The sequence below is a fragment of the Elephas maximus genome, chromosome 9 (genome assembly GCF_024166365.1).
Source record: "Elephas maximus indicus isolate mEleMax1 chromosome 9, mEleMax1 primary haplotype, whole genome shotgun sequence".
NCBI classification, from domain to species: domain Eukaryota; kingdom Metazoa; phylum Chordata; class Mammalia; order Proboscidea; family Elephantidae; genus Elephas; species Elephas maximus.
Window position 1 is genome coordinate 93,885,333 of NC_064827.1, and position 17,805 is coordinate 93,903,137.

General features: G+C 41.4%; 1 protein-coding gene across 2 annotated transcripts in view; it reads right to left on the bottom strand.

Annotated features, from left to right (window-relative positions):
• GNA14 (G protein subunit alpha 14) overlaps positions 1–17,805 on the bottom strand; it is a 217,099-nt gene that overhangs the window by 99,001 nt on the left and 100,293 nt on the right. For both annotated transcript variants that reach the window (XM_049897024.1, XM_049897023.1), the window contains exon 2: positions 7,030–7,214. In XM_049897024.1, the coding sequence (XP_049752981.1) occupies positions 7,030–7,176 (147 nt within the window). In that variant the 5' untranslated portion in view covers positions 7,177–7,214. The remainder of the gene's footprint in view (positions 1–7,029; positions 7,215–17,805) is intronic.

A 17,805-nucleotide genomic window follows, 5' to 3' on the forward strand; every position in this document is an offset into this window, starting at 1 on the left:
CTCACAAGAGTTTTTAACAAACTCTCTTGAGACTTCAGCCTCTCACTTTCTGAGAATGACATGTTAAGCTGGGAGAGTTATATAAGCGCAAATAACCAACAAGTTGCCATTGAGCCTATTCCGACTCATGGCAACCCTGTGTGTGTTAGAGTAGAACTGCGCTTCTTAGGGTTTTCATGGCTGTGCCCTTTTACACGACGACTGCCTGGCCTTTCTTCCAAGGCACCTCTGGGCAGGTTGAACAGCCAATCTTTTAGTTAGTAGTCAAGCACTTAACCATTTGTGCCGCCCAGGGACTCCAAGCACCAATATGAGACATTATCGATGTTCTTTCTGTGTTTTTTTAAAAAAGCACTCTCTTTGTGATCTCACCCCATAAATACTAGACTTAATTCCTTACATTTGATGTTAGAAGTTTGATGTTTAAGTTTTACGGCTGATACACTACCAACTCAGTATTTTAAAAATACCTATTAAGGATGAGTCAAAATACATAACCACGTAATTTCCTATTGAAATGCCTCTATTTACTCACTAAAACAAAATTATAAGGTATTTTCATTATATGCAAAACCTATACCACAGCAGATTATCAACATAACCCACATCCCTGATTCTCTTTGCTAAGCAAAAAGATATTATAAAATTTCCATGTAGCAACAGCAGGAGAAGGATGCAAGAAGGCACCACTGATATATCCTTGAGAAGGTGAGATGCAGCTCCTTTCTCTCTCCTCTCCCCTCCTCCATCACTGGAAGGAAGCCTGTCGGCCAGGTACTATTCTAAGCCCCAGAAAGATCCAAAAGAGCCAAACAGAATCTGCCCTCAATTCAAAGGTATCACCTGGAGAGGCAGTCAAGGCTACTGTCCCTAATTTACCCAAGGCCTCCCAGCATAGTTGAACAAAACAAACATCCTCCATGCTGGCCACTCAATTTACCTTTGGGTGGAGATTGACTAGGTCATTCTGCTGAGAAGATTTACCAAAGACTCCCGCCCTGCAGTGGAGACATTGACAGGAAAGCAGGATCTAAAATGAATGCCTCCAAGTGAGGTTAAGACACAGCTCTCAGTGGTCTTCCACCATGGCTGCTGTCTTAGTCATCTAGTGCTGCTATAACAGAAATACCACAAGTGGATGGCTTCAACAAACAGAAGTTTGCTCTCTCACATTTTAGGAGGCTAGAAGTTCAAATTCACAGTGCCAGCTCCAGGGGAAGGCTTTCTCTCTCTGCGTTAGCTCGAAGGGAAGGTCCTTGTCATTAATCTTCCCCTGGTCTAGGAGCTCCTCCGCCCAAGAACTCCAGATTCAAAGAACACGCTATGCTCCCAGCCTTCCTTTCTTGGTGGTATAAGGTCCGCATATCTCTCTGTTCACTTCTCTCTTTTATATTATATATCAAAAGAGATTAAATTAAGACACAACCTAATCTTGTAGATTGAGTCCTGGCTCATTAACATAACTGCTGATAATCCCAACTCATTAACATCACAGAGTTAGGATTTACGACACATAGGAAAATCACATCAGGTGACAAAATGGTGGATAATCACACCATACTGGAAATCACGACCTAACCAAGTTGACACACATATTTTTGGAGACACAATTCAATCCATGACAGCTGCCCAATTGGAATCACCTGGGAAGCTTTCAAAAATTAACCCAAGTGCGCAGGCTGCATTCTAGAACATTTCATTACAATCCTCTGGGGGAGGTACACTGGGCACCAGCATAAAAACTCCCCAGGTGATTCCAAGGCAGGGCCAAGATCGAGAACCTCTGTTTTGGACATTCTTTTACCTGATAAACCCAGGAGTCGGACAGAGAGAAGGAACTCAGAGGGACTGAAATTCAAGACACTGGGGGAACTAACAACAAAGGCATCCGTTTGCCCAAATGTAAAAAAGAAAAAAAAAAACTGGTTGCTATGCAGTGACTCTGACTCATGGCAACCAATGTGTGTCAGAGTAGAACTGTGCTCCATAGGGTTTTCAATGGCTGATTTTTTAGAAGTAGATCACCAGGCCTTTCTTCCAGGGTGCCTCTGGGTGGACTCGAACCTTTAAGCTTCTGGGTAGCAGTGGAGTGTGCTAACTGTTTGTACTACCCAGGACTCAAATGTAGGACCTACATAGAGTGAAACAGAATTAGCAGAGATCCAGAGAGTCAACTTAACCCTAGAGATTCAGAGGAAAGGTTCAGCCTTCCAAGAATGTGGCTGGCCGCATGACCCACACCCATGGTCTCAACTGGGGCTCTGAATTCAGCAAATACTTCTAATGGAAGGGTAAAATGCTTTCTAAAGGGAAATTCAGATCTCGCACATCTAGGAAACTTATGTTCTCAATTGGGTACTCTGAGTGGCTTAGCAGACCAAATAATCCCCTGACTGTTTGCTGTTAGCTCACTTTTTGTTTTGTTTTTATAATGAGTTCTTTTCATGATAAATTAAATTTGGGTAAGTTACCTGCAAATATGATGTGACCCCAGTAGAGTTTTAAAAACTATAAGCAAAAAGAGTCCCTGGGTGGCGCAAAAAGTTAAGTGCTTGACTCTTAACTGAAAGGTCGGTGGTTCCCACCCACCCAGATGTGTCTTGGAAGAAAGGCCTGGTGATCTGCTTCCGAAAGGTCATAGTCTTGAAAACCCTATGTAGCACAGTTCTCTGCTACGCATGGGGTTGCCATGAAACTGAATCAACTTGATGGCAACTGGATAAGTTTTTTGTTTGTTAGTTTTAAATAAGCAGCAGGGCAGGGAAGAAGTTGAGGCCAGCTACCAAGAGAACCCACACATCTTTTTTCTAGAGATTACTGACTGTAGAAATAAAAGACTGTTAAGAAGCCAGGCAGTCCTGTGCTTTGCCCTCGGGAAATTCAGTACCTAAATCATCCAAGAAGATTCTGCAGAATGTTTAAGGGGATCAAAAAGATTCCTTTCACTGCAGGACAGGCTAAGGCTTAGGGTTTTCCCAACTTCCAGATGCTGCAAACTGTAAAAAAATAAGAAGCTCTCCTGGTTTCTGTGAAATCGTCAGTAGTAAACATGAGTTATAAGCTAACTCAGATTTAAGAGCCCGGCCGCTGAGACGATGTCTTTGCCATATTTATTCAAGAAGTCATAAATTTTAATATGTACTCATAAGATACTTTTGTGAGATGTTCATAAAAATTAAAGCTTATCAACAGAGTGAGCAAATATGTATGAATCATTTCTTTAAATAAAAAGCAGGCAGGGTATAAGAAATAATCTTCAAGGCTGTATTTTAACTGAAAAAACACATTGGTTACAAGCCAAATGCCAAACTAAATTTCTGATCAATTTCTTTTAAAAAGCAGTCTTCCAAATAACAGGCAGGTTCTCAATCATTTAGCTAAGTAATAATCTCAGCAAAATTTCAAGTAAAAGCCTCAAAATCACTTTTAATATCTCTCTATACACTTTTAAGAAAATGTTTCCAGTTCTGAAAGAGACAATGGAAATAAATACTCAGCAATAAGAAACGAGGGAAGAACTACACCACTGTGAAAATAAGTTAATTAAGATTTTTTCTTCCCATCCCTGTCTTAGCTCTTCATTTTTTCCAACTTATACAATCCTTTGTAAAGAAGATAACATATTCTTTTTATACTAATGGCTTAATACTACCAGTTGCCATCCAGTCCATCTGACTCATGGCGACCCCGTGTATGTCACAGTAGAACTGTGTTCCATAAGGTTTTCAATGGCTGATTTTTCAGAAGTAGATCACCAGGCCTTTCTTCCAAGGTGCCTCTGGGTGGACTTGAACCTGCAACCTTTCAGTTAGCAGCCAAGCACGTTAACTGTTTGCACCACCCGGGGACTCCTACTTACTATTACTGGACCACTAATCATTTTTGAGCATACTCAGAATAGAGACCTAAGCACATTACCTTGTTGCATGTTGGAACCAGGACCAGCCTACAGAGAAAATTATTTGTAAAACAATAAAGCAGAAATGCATGAAAACGCCCTAGACAAGTAATAGAAGCAACAATGAGTTCATTTAATTTTTGAACTTGGCCCAGTCATAACCTTATCTTTTTGTTTCTCTAGTGCCCTTTAATTTGTAAAGCACTTCCTCTTTCTTGTTTATGTTGGCTTATGAAGTAAAACAGAGCACGTGTTATTGGCATTTGCCAGGTGGGGAAATGGAAGACCAGGAGGGTTTAGGTATAGGTGTATGGCTTCTCCTAAGACTGGGGTCGACAAACTATGGCCTAAAGGTCAATTCCACCCATGGCCTGTTTTTGTATGGCCCATAGCTTAAGAATAAAACAAAACAAAAGTTGTCGTGGAGTTGATTCCAACTCATAGTGACCCTACAGGACAAGAGTAGAACTGCCCCATAGGGTTTCCAAGGAGCAGCTGATGGATTCGAACTGCCTACCTTTTGGTTCACAGTTGAGCTCTTTAACCAGTGTACCACCAGGGCTCCCGGTTAAGAATAGTTTTTACATTTTGTAAATACAGCTTCCGAATGAGCCATGCTTTGCGTATTGTCCATGGCTGCTTTTGTGCTGTAACAGCAGAGTTGGGTAGCTATGACAAAGACTATACGGCCCGAAAGCCAAAAATACTTGCTCTCTGGCCCTTTACAGAAAAAGGCTACCGACTCCTGCCCTAGACCCACAGGGGAACTCTGAGCAGAGCCTAGATTTTGGGGAACAAGTGGAGTGTTCTTTCCACTCAATCTTCAGGATGCGGTTCAACCGGGCATTCGTTTGAGAGATAAGAGGAAGTCTATGGAGCCTGAATCTTGTTACTGGAAGGAGAAAGGCATTGAGATCAGAGCTAGATAGGGCAACCGAGGACAGAGGAGTCCGACTGACTAAAGCTAAGTCACTACGGCATTATGAAGAAGAGTTCCCATCAAGAGAAAAGGAGGCAATGGTGGAATTTCAAACCCTATAAAACTTTTTGCTTAAAATATAAACTCAGAGTCTGTTTTAAAGACCTTGAGAAAAAAACCCAGAGGCCTTGATTAGTAAATCTGATTGGGTTTAACAAACATAGGCTGCTAAGGTAAGCAAAACTGACTTACACTTGAGCCTTTTCTTCCCAGCAGGTCTGTTTACAAATAAAATCTCTGATTTCCATTCCTGAATTCCAAGCCTCCCCGAGCTATCACATCATGTCTGGTAAACAAAATACATTCTACAACAGGGAAAGATAGATGAACTGAAATCATCAACAGGGCGTTCCTGCCATGCCTCTTCTCTGTAATAATCTTAAATCTCTGCAAAAGGTCTACTTTTTAAAATCCATCGTATGAGGTGGTTAAGAAAGAATTGTACACTTTCAAAAAGAATATGATGCATGTACTCAAAACCAATGTATAAAGGACTCATCATAGCCACTTCTAGAATCCTTTCATGTTACTTGGCGCCATCTATACAGTAGAGAATTCACCCCAGACACTTTTCAGCAAATCACTGTTGAAGATCAAGACTGCAGGCAAGATATATTCCTTCGTCTCTTCAAGGGTATGAGGAAACCTCAAGACGTGAGGTTCTAGACATAAATGTAAGGGTAAGTCTGCAATTTGGTGCATACTGTAGCTCTGGTGGAAACCCTGGTGGCGTAGTGGTTAAGAGTTATGGCTATTAGCCAAAAGGTCTGCAGTCCGAATCTACCAGGTGCTCCTTAGAAACTCTATGGGGCAGTTCTACTCTGTCCTATAGGGTGGCTATGAGTTGGAATCAACTTGACAGCAATGGGTTTGGTTTTTGGTTTGTGGTGTTTTCCTATGCAATTCAGTTAATGAGTAATAATATTTAAAATTGTTCAACTGTTTTGAAATTCTTTGTACATCATATGTAAAAAATATACATGAATACAGGTGCCACAAGCTCATGATAAAGTTCTCCTTCAGTGCTATAGAAAAAAAAAAAAATTTTTTTTTATTCATTTCTGGCATTTTACTACCTAAATTCCTTTTTAATAGACCGCTGAGGGATCCATCTAATGTAGAATTTATCTCTTGATTATCATATTGCATCTTGGTATGAACTATTTTAAATAAATTCTATTTCTAATCTGGATTCTTAATGAAGTCAGGCACGCTGTTATTTTCTTACGGATTTGCATTCCAATATACCCTATAAAATTGTATTTGCCTCATCCTCCCACTCAGCTATCTCATTATTTTCTTTTGGTCTTAAGCAGATTTGTATTTTAAGTAACCAATGGTGATAGGAAAGCAAATTGCAGCCTGACACCATCATTTCATGAGAGCTCATTGCTAGTTGGGACATAAGCATTGCTCTCATAAACTATCGCTTAGTTCCCAAGAAGGACTAGCTCCTAAAATAAACAAACAAAACCCACTGATTCTCTGAGTAGTTTGCAGGGCATTTAGTAAAATATTGCCTAAGACTGGGAATTCTTGATAAGCTAGCCATTGTAAACCCCAAATCTCTATTGCTCCAATGAAGTAATTAACTGGGCGTCTCAGCTGCAAGAGAAAACACGCATTTCTTCCCTTTCACAGCACCTGAAAAAAGTGAACTAAATAAATGCACACACTTCCGAATCCCTAGACACTTGGTAGTATTACGTCGACTACCATGACAGAACTCTTGCAGAAATAAGACTGCAACAACCAAAACTAGTTGCCATGGCGTTGACTCTGACTCATGGCAGCCCCACGTGTTTCAGACTAGAACCGTGCTGACTTTTTTGGAAGTAGATCACCAGGCCTTTCTTCCAAGGACCCTCTGAGTAGACTTGAACATCCAAGCTTTTCATTTAGTAGCTGTTTGTGCTACCTTTAATGCCAAATAAGACTGCAGGTCTAATTAAATTCATAAGAGCAATGATGGGAAAAGAATCCACTTTCTTCATACTCCTTTACAGTATCTCCACCCTTGAGTTTGAGCTCAAGAGCTTCGTTTGGGATCTTACCAAAGTACTCAATAAATTTTTTTGTTCAATGACATATAGTAGCCAGAGTAGGAAGACATGCATTCCCAAACAGGTCAAACACCCCTGAAGCATGTTACCTTATTCTGCTCACACACATAGTGTATCCTGAGGCTGTCCATGGCTCTGATCATAGCTTGCATGGCGGTGAATATGTTTTGGTAAACCAGCTTTGTGAACCCCTTTCTGTCTTCATCACTGTAACCAGATCCATGGATAATTCTCATCTGCTTGATAAAGGTGCTTTTTCCGCTTTCACCAGTTCCTATACGGAAAAAAAAAAGTGATAAGCACAGTCAGCAGGCTCCGAAAAGAAGATGTTGAGAAAGAACGGATCCCCTGGCAGTGTTGGCATCATTGCAAAGGTTGACGGAGGAGACTTAGAGAGGGGCTGTCAAGTGCTTCTGCTATTTTAGACTACAGGGTAAGACCACTGTAAGGCCTGGGCAGGAAGGGTCACCACCCTGGATCCTGCAATTTAGAAGGCTTTGAATACCTCACGTGCACATGCACATACAATTTACTAATGAACACATGAGCATCTGTTACTTAGGGTAATTCGAAGCATCAGGTCTTGTGACTAAAACTGTTTATTGTTGTTAAACCAGAAAAAAAAAACCAAACCCAGTGCCGTCGAGTCAATTCCGACTCATTAGCGACCCTATAGAACAGAGTAGAACTGCCCCATAGAGTTTCCAAGGAGAGCCTGGTGGATTCAAACTGCCGGCCCTTTGATTAGCAGCCATAGCACTTAACCACTACGCCACCAGGGTTGTTGTTTGGTGCCATCAAATCAACCCCCAACTCATGGCAACCCCACACACACCAGAACTAAATGCTACCCAGTTCATGATTAGTTGTGGATCTGACTGTTGTGATCCACAGGGTTTTCACTGGCTGATTTTTGGAAGTAGATCAACTGGCCTTTCTCTGTAGCTGTCTTAGTCTGGAAGCTCACCATCACAGCAAAACACAAGCCTCCACTGACAATGGGTGGTGGCCACACATGATATACACTGGCTGGGAATCAAACCCGGGTCTCCTGCTGGAAGGCAAGGATTGCTATCATATCGCTGAGCCACCCTTGGGAAATGCTTCCTCACATCCCTTGTCCTAAGGCCCTGAAAAAATTGTCTGAAAGCCCTGGACATTTGAGGGCTTTGCCACTGCTAGTATCATACTGCAGGGAAGGATGTGAGTACCAGAAACACCTAGATACAAGGAAAGGCTAATTAACTTGTCAATTCCTTTCTTTCAGATACATGAATGCAATTGATCCTTGCGTTGGTTTTCCAGTGGTGCCGAAAGTTTACTTTCTTGCTTCTCTTCATGTTCCAATTTGTACTTCAGGAGGTCCTCAGAACTCACAATGCTTGCACATGGCAACTGAGCGTGATCTGACAACTACCACCTTCACCATTCATATTGCTCTTAAATTTTGTATAGGATATAGGTCTAGATGCAACGAGTGTGAAATATGATACCAATACTTCACATCACTATTAGATTTAGTTATTGCTTTTTAAAACAAAGATAAAAATTGCAATATAAGTGGTAAAGACTTATACGATGGAGTTAAAACACTTTCTGTGATAAAGATAATTATTCATATGGGATTCCATTACCATATTCAGATCATGATATGTCATATTCATGGTCCACTTCCAAATGTAAGTGTTTCATTAAGAATTTTATTAACAATTCAGGCTGACATGTTCTCAGCAGAGCAAAGTTTCTTCAAATTGAAATCAATGAAAAACTACCTCGTAACTATTATGACTCAGTTAATGGGTGAATTACATAGTACATGAGAGCTATCTCAATATAAAAGAAAAGAAGTTGTCTAACTCAGCCAAAAGAACATAAATTATGTGAAATCTTATTTAAAACCACATAATTAGTGGTTTTGCTACAATGAAGGCAAAAAAAGTATGGAATACGAAATAATTATAAATATCTTTATTTTATTACTTATCCACATTTCATTGGCCCACCAACACAACACACACCAAAAAACAAAAACCCACTGCTGTTTAGTCAATTCCCACTCATGGTGACCCTATAGGACAGAGCAGAACTGCCCCGTAGAGTTTCCAAGGAGCGATTGGCGGATTCAAACTGCTAACCTTTTGGTTAGCAGCCAAGCTCTTAACCACTGTGCCGGCAAGGCTCCGAACACAACATCCAGAATGTGCAATAATAGTTAAGTTCAATCATCTTTGGTACTTTGCTGACTTTCCGTCATGTAAAAACCATAATCATACACATATTTTTTGACATTGCAGTTATAGAGATATGTTTGTCAAGGTAGATGGATACAACATATTTGTAGGACAAGTGCTACAGTGTCCCAGCTGCACTTTTGCCCATTAATGTGATTCTCTGCTTAACATGTGTCTTCCCTACCTGTCTACAAATTCCATAGGGCAGGACCAGGAGCGTGTTTATTTTTACTTATATTGTCTCCCCTTGTGCCAGGTACAAGGCCTGACGCTTGGTATGTATTTATTATTTTATTGTATTTTACAAGTATTTTTTGAATATATGCATCAAAATACTTGTTAAGAATTCACCCAGTCTCAATTACCTTCACTATGCTTAACTATCCTCAACACGGGAAAATAGAATATGTCATCTTCTAAAACTAAAGATACAAGGGAAAGATTAGTCCAAAGGACTAATGGACCACATCCACCACTAGACTGAGTGCAGTACAACTAGATGGTGCCCAGCTACCACCATCAACTGACTGCTCTGACAGGGATCACAATGGAGGGTTCCAGGCAGAGCTGGAGAAAAATATAGAACAAAATTCTAACTCAAAAAGAAAGGCCACACTTGCTGGCCTGACAGAGACCAGAGAAACTGTGAGAGTATGGCCCCTGGACACATTTTCAGCTCAATTATGAAGTCGCTCCTGAGGTTCACCCTTCAGCCAAAGATTGGACAGGCCCATAAAACAAAAGGAGACTAAAGGGGCACACCAGCCCAGGAGCAAGGACTAGGAGGCAGCAGGGAACAGGAAAGCTGGTAATAGGGAACCCAAGGACAAAAAGGGAGAGTGTAGACATGTTGTGGAGCTGTTGACCAATGTCATAGAACAATGCGTGTACTGACTGTTTAATGAGAAACTAGTTTGTTCTGTAAACCTCCATCTAAAGTACAATAAAAAAAAATTTTTTTTAACAGAAATTAAAAAAAAAAAGAAAAGAATATGTCATCTTCTTTCAACCACCCAGTGTGCTATGTGGGTACAGATAACTTTAACCACACACACACAAAAATGGTCTAGCAGAATCCTTAACTTGGTTCTCTGTAAACTTTTCTGGGTTACTCACTTAGTAATGGCTGATAAGGTTAATATTAGAGTTCCCACTACATTCCAGGTGTTCTACACAGATTATCTCCCTTAATCTTTCCAGCCACCCTGCGAGGTATGTGCTATCATTCATTACCTTCATTTTGAGGAACCTGAGCTCAGGTTGGCTAAGAAATCTCTGCAAGGTCACACAGTTAGCAAGAGAAAGAATGGGCATCTTCTTAGACAATCGGACTCCAGTGACAGACACTACTGCCAGAAGGGAACATGTTGGTCATACTTGGAAGCACTTAAAAAAAAAAAAAAAAAAAGTTTTTTTTTTTTTTTTTTAGTTACACTGAGGACAAACTCTGGAGCCTACAGCCACACACAGAACTCTAAACCTTGGCCACCCGCCATTTTGCAGGCACAAATGGCTGAGGCGTGAGAAAGAACCTCCAGACACTGCCCTCACCAGTGTCCCTGGTTACCTCACTTCTACCTCTGAGACAGGAAAGGCGGGTGCTGTGATCCCGGTCCCATTCCAGGGATGAGAAATGCTGGAGAATCAGTGACAAGCCAAGGTCAGGTGCAAACACAGAACTGGGATTAGGAGTCAGGCCGCGGACGCCTTAGCCTAAAAGGTTCACCACAAATATCACCTCCCCTAGAAAGACTTCTCTTCCCCTCCACACCCCCAACAGTTAAGCCTGTGCTCTTTGGGGTCCCAAAGAGCCTGTGGGTACCCTGGTAGGAACATGTAAATGTCCCCTAATTGTTTGCAGATATGTCTCTCACTACACTTTCAGTCCCAGAAGAGTTGTTGTTGTTAGCTGCTGTCTAGTCGGCCAGACTCACGGCGACCTCAGGCACAACAGGATGAAACACTTCCAGTCTTGCACCATTCACCATTCCCTTGATGGGTTGCAGAGCAGACTGTTGTGATCCACAGATTTCCAGGCCTTTCTTCTTAGTCCATCTTAGTCTTGAAGCTCCTCAGAAACCTGTACATCATCATAGCAACATGCAAGCCTCTACTGGTGGCTGGCAGGAGATGGACTGGCAGGAAATCAAACCCAGGTCTCCTGCATAAAACACAAGAATTGTACCACTGAACCACTAATGCCCTTGGGTCCTGCTAACACTGAGCCTGCCACAGTCGGCACTCAAAGAACTGCTAAATGAAGGAATTAAAGAAATGAATGGAATGAACATGAAAAGTCACAATTTTCCTCCATAGGTCTTATGCTATGGGCAATCTCAGAAAAATCCCACAAGGATTCTACAAGGATGACTGTGATGAGACCCAGCAGCCTGGGAAGCCAAAGCTTCACAATGACTCTTGGCCTCCCAGACCCCATAGGACAATGTGAGGATCTCTGGGAAGAGCCAAGACTGTCAGACCTTAATATAAAGTCCACAATCAGATTAGATTTCTGCCATTTCAGAATCTTTGGGTTCCTGCACCTACTACAATACTGCCATGCTTTCTTTTATCCACCGCAAACCCGTAAAAACCAAACATGTTGCCGTCGAGTTGATTCCAACTCATAGCAACCCTACAGGACAGGGTAGAACTGCCCCATAGGGTTTTCAAGGAGCACCTGGTGGATTCGAACTGCCGACCTTTTGGTTAGCAGCTGTAGCTCTTAACCACTATATCACAAGGGTTTCCATTATCCACCCCAGCAGAGTTGAACTCTGGTCCCCCACTACATTACCCAAGCAAACATTAATGTTTCTACATTTTTTACACACCAAGAAATTGAGGGAAACACAGAAATGACATAACTACTTCAAGGCAAGCTGTCAGTTTGGCCCTGAAGCCAGAAAAAATCACTCATGATTCAGCCCAAAATTCTTTAAATAAAGGTAGAGAACCTTTTTGGTAGTAAGAATCACTCACTTTCAAGAGGTGAAAGACAACCCCACCTTCAGCCCCAAACATACAAACTTTTTTTTAAGGCACTGAATTTTGCTTTTGGACATGGAATATTTAAAAATATATTAAGTGATTATAAAGATTAATCTAAAAAAAAAGAAGAAGATTAAATGTATCTGATAAATACCAATATTTAAAAATACTCTTCAGTTCTTTCTTGTGGTTTTTTGAAGTATAAAAAATCAAATGTGGGACAAAAAAAGGGAAAGTTAAAGGCAAAGAAGACAGATTGAAAGACATACACTATGGAAGGCTCAGGTGGAGGGAGAACCAGGAGACTCTGTGGAGTGAGGGCCCCATCTCTCATTTAAGCCCCATCACACCCCAGTTAGAATCTTGTCTTTTTCCCAAAGATAAAACTGAGAATCAGAGATATTAAAGCCCTTGCCCAAGGTCACTCAGCTTGTAAGTGGTGGACCTGGGTCTAAATGCACACTGGGGTCCGTGCACTTCCCATGATAACACCATGTGCTAGTTTTATGCTCGATGTTTCCGTAAATAAACGGCCCAAAGCACATCTCTCCTATCTGATTAAGCACGTCTCTACTTGCTACCAAGATTCCAACACTTGGGATGTTATCTTTAAGACTTAAAGCTCCGCTCTAAAAGAGATGGCTGGGGCTAAGTGGAGGGGAGGGGGAGGAGAAGGAAGGGGAACAAGAGGGAAGATGGCCCCAGGGACCAGGTGAAATCAAGCTAAGGACCTGAGTTTCCTCGCTTGTTCTAAGCAGAAACTCAACACTCAGACACTGAGAACAATTACTCATTTATCCAGGGAAAGTAAGAGAAGAAACTAAAGGATATAATTTTTAGAAAGAAAATTACTGGTAACTGGAAGATGAGGTGACTTAGCTTTTACAGCCTACCTAATTAATGGGTTTTAATTACATATTAGAATGTGTGGTTTGAGTCAGTAGCATGGGTCAGCTCTATGCTCTTTTTGTTCCTTAATTCTTTAGGAATACTTTCTCACCTGCTCCCCAACAAAATAAACAAGCTGATGGGTGGTGGTAATGGTGGTGGGGGGGGTCTCTACAGTTGAAAAAAACTACAGTTCTCAAACAGAGAGTGAGCCATCACCCTGGGAGCAGTTGTTTGGGACAGAGGGAAAAGGCTTTGTCTGGAAGATGAACTTTGGTGTCAGGTCATCAAGGCATTTACTCAGATGCTACGGGGAAAATCATGGCACAGAAGGGCTTTGCTCCTGGACCCAACACTGTCAAAACACAGGGGAGGGAAAGGAATAAAATTACAATTTCATTTCTAGATTCTGTTCCAAATATAAATAAGGGAAATGCCTCTTCTCCCCCATTTATTTTCTTTTTAATTGTACTTTAGATGAAGGTTTACAGAACTAGCTTCTCATTAAATAATCAGTATATACTTTTTTTGTGACATTGGTGCTAACCCCACAACATGTCAACACTTACCCTTCTCAGACTCTGTGTTAGCCCAAAACTAAAACCATTCCCAAAGCCTTCAAAGATTGGACTGGACTATAAGACATAAAACGATACTGGTGAGGAATGTGCTTCTTAGCTCAAGTAGACACATGAGACCATGCGGGCAGCTCCTCTCCAGAGGTGAGATGAGAAGGCAGAGGGGCACAGGAGCTGATTGAATGGCCACGGGAAATACAGGGTGGAGAGAAGGAGTGTACTGTCACATTATAGGGAGAGCAACTAGGGTCACATAACAATGTGTGTGTAAGTTTTTGTATGAGAAACTGACTTGAATTGTAAACTTTCACTTAAAGCACAAAAAAAAAAAAAAAGAAATCAAACAATGTATTGCACTGGGGAAATCTGCTGCAAAAGATCTCTTTAAAGTGTTAAAAAAGCAAAGATGTCACCTTGAGGACTAAGGTGCACCAGACCCAAACCATGGTGTTTTTAATCACCTGAAATGCATGGGAAAGCAGGACAATGAATAAGGAACACTGAAGAATTGATGCATTTGAATTATGTTGTTGGCGAAGAACATTGAATATACCACGGACTGCCAGAAGAACGAACAAATCTGTCTTGGAAGAATTACAGCCAGAATGTTCTTTAGAATCAAGGATGGCGAGACTTTGTCTCACACACTTTGCACATGTCATCAGGAGGGACCAGTCCCTGGAGGATATCCTGCCTGGTAATGTAGAGGGTCAGCAAAAAACAGAAAGGCCCTCAAGGCGATGGACTGACACAGTGGCTACAACAATGGGCCCAAACACAGCAACAAATGTGAGGATGGTGCAGGAACGGGCAGGTTTCATTCTGCTATACATATGGGTCGCTATGAGTGGGAACCCACTTGATGGCACTTAACAACAACATGTGGCAAACCAGTCAGTTGCCGTCTAGTTGACTCTGACTCACGATGACCCCAAGTGTGTCACAGCAGGACTGTACTCCACCGGGTTTCCAATGGCTGATTTTTCAGAAGTAGGTCACCAGGCCTTTCTTCTGAGGTACCTCTGGCTGTATACTTAATATTTGTCTTTTTCTATTTAAATAAGTTTGTTATAAAAGGAAACATGAATGTCATAAGCGCAAAACCAGAATCATTTGCCATGATTAATCAAAATTAATAGGCTGTAATAAAACAAAGAAAACTTCAGTGACATTCCACCCAAAAATACCCAGCCTGCCCCCAGTGGCCTGGGTGCCGCATTTTGAAAAACAACACATGCAAATTAGTGTCCTCTCTCTGGGAAATTTACCCTTTTATTCCTAAAGGAGCTTTTCTCCCCTTGCTCTCTGGAGGCTTCTGAAATTCTACCCAGAAACCTCATCCAGACACAAAGTAGTTGAAAGGATTGAAACTCACGTAACTGAGAAAAAAAAAAAAAGGCCAGCATAATGTCTTAACACTAAAACTCTAAGCTCTTTCTGAGATTCGAGAAAGTAATATGATGTAAAATCAACTTGATTTTAAATACGCAGGGAAGCTCCTGGGGGAAAATGTCCCTTTCAGAAGTCAGGAGGGAATGGTGCCCAATGCAAAATAAGTCCTTTCCAAGTGATAGACTGAGGACATCTAAACAGAAAGCCAATTGTTCTAACATTCATCAAAAATTCCGGAAGGCCACCTCCCTGGGAGCCAAAAGGAGCCGTTATCAGGTTTCTCAAATGGGCAGCAGCCTGATGTTTTCTGAAAGCATCTGTGAGAAGCTGTTGTTTTTAGCTCAGTTTTACAGAGTACAACGTAAATAGAATAAAACGTAAGAACAAAAATGGAAACACAATTCTGGACGTTGTTCATGCAGTCTAAATTACCTATGCAACCAATGGGCAGTGAGTGATGCTAACATAATTGATATGACCAGCAGGTCAGCTCTATACAGACAGGGACTTCATTTCCCTTGTTTCCTGTTATCTTTGGAGCCTAAAACAGTGCACATAACCAGTTGCCATGAAATCGGTTCTGACACATGACGATGCCATGTGTGTGCCAGAGTAGAACCATTCTCCAAAGGGTTTTCAAAGGTTTTTCGGAAGTAGATTGCCAGGCCTTTCTTCAAGGCAACTCTGGGTGGAATCAAGCCACCAACCTTTCAGTTAGAAACCAAGCATGTTAACCATTTGTACCACCCAGGGCCTGGAACTCCTAATAAATATTTAGGAGTGCATATTTGTTGGCTATCGATACCAGGGTGTTACAGTTTGGGAAAGCAATAGGAAGTGGATTTTGCTGGTCAAGAGAAGACTGAGGACCAGTTACAGGAGTCTGTTTGGCGATGAAAAGCATCCTAATACAGAAGCAGGCTCCCTGCCACTTGCCCATTCTGATGAGGACATGCGAGTCCCAGGGCCAGTCACACAGGGAAGGCTTTCAAGTTCAGAATCAGGCTTTTCAGGTTGTGGGGTTAAGGAATGAGTTAAGAAAATTCCTTTTGGCATCTTTAAGCAGGGTCAGTTCTCAGCAGCAAGGAGGGCTGCTTAGGGGAGAATGCAGTTTGACTTTGTGGCACTCTGCTTGGATCCAAACCCTGGTCCCTTTAACACACTGCTGACCTTGGGCAGTAACCACTCCACTCAGTGGGAGCTTCCGCACGTGTGGGAGCTGGACTCCTGGCGCTGGCTATTGTAAAGATACTGATTTAGGGGAGAATCTGGCTAACAAAGAGGAAAATTCCAAATGATTTCCTACATAGGCATGGAGCAGATTCCTCTGGGGAGAGGGATACTCATTAAAAATGAAGATTCTTGGACACTTCCTCAGTTCTATCATTTTGCCAGGGCCCTTCCAAAGGGAAAACCAAACCAAACCAGTTACTGGCCACTTTATTCCGACTCATGGCAACTCCGTGTGTGCAGCGGAATAGAACTGTTTCATAGGGTTTTCAAGGCTGTCTTCTGAGGCACCACTGGGTGGCTTTGAACCGCCAACCTTTCTGGTAATAGTAGAACACTTAACTGTTTGCACCACCCAGGAAAGCCGTCTTCCGAAGGGAGCCCCTGCTGATATAATTTTACCTGGGTCTGGACTGCTCAAGCTGTTACATCCCCTTCTGTTTAGCAGATGGGCTATCACACCAAGTTTCAATTTCATTTCTGCATGAATCGAATATCCCCGTGGGAACTCTGTTTTCCAATTTCCAGGAGAAAAACATTTTTACAACACCATTAAGATCCACTTATCCAAGTTAGTCCTGCCTGCCACTGCCCAGCCCCCATGTCTCCATCACAACCATGTCACCTTCCCCAGTTTCTGCTCTTGCAAATAGAGGAGATGCTGCTTTTCACCATAAAAGGAGAAGTAGCAATGTCCTAGGCAATGGAGAACTGGAAACAATAGGAGACAGGGCTTCATGGCCACTCTCTTAACCAAAGAGGCTAACGCAAAGCTTTTGAGACACAAAGGGAAAGCTGAGAGATATTAAATGAAGAAATTCCAAATCACATGAGATTTAAAACAAAAAAATAGATGCTGTCCTATATTTGATGGTCTTTTTGATTCACTGATCTTCAAAATCATCTTTATGAATCAGTCAAAAACAGCAGTGATTCAAAGTATTTCTTGCTACTTTTTGGTCATCTTTGAGTCTCATTTTGATCAAGAAAGTATTTCAAAGTCCAAACTTGTAGGCGGTCATTCTATCGGGCAAAGCCAAAAGGTCATGTTAGCAATTTTCAATCAAAAGAAATGTTTTGAATATTTTTTTCTGGTTTGAAGTACCAAAAATAATGTACTTCGCATATTTGCCATAAGCCCATTTAAAATTTCAAATGCAATGTGACCACAAAGCTAATTTTTTACTCTAAATTAAGTTTGAGCTGCTCAACTATACAAATACTTTTCTGTAATTTGTTACAAATGTGATATTCTTAAAAATTCAATTCAACTGTTCAGCTAATTATGATTTGCTAATTAATATTATTAATTAGTATTCCCGGTTTATGTCAGGGAACGGTTGGCCTTGACTGACAGGCATCTCTTATGTGTGGTTACATGATGCAGAGATCTGTTGGGATCTGCCGTGACATTTCCATGAGACTTACATGATTTTGTTCATTCTGTGTCCATATCTTACCTGTATAAAATTCCAGAATTTTAAGAATCAAATGCTTGTTGGTGACAAAACTCTATTTTGGAAAATGCCCTGGATATCAATTACATTTCCCTAAA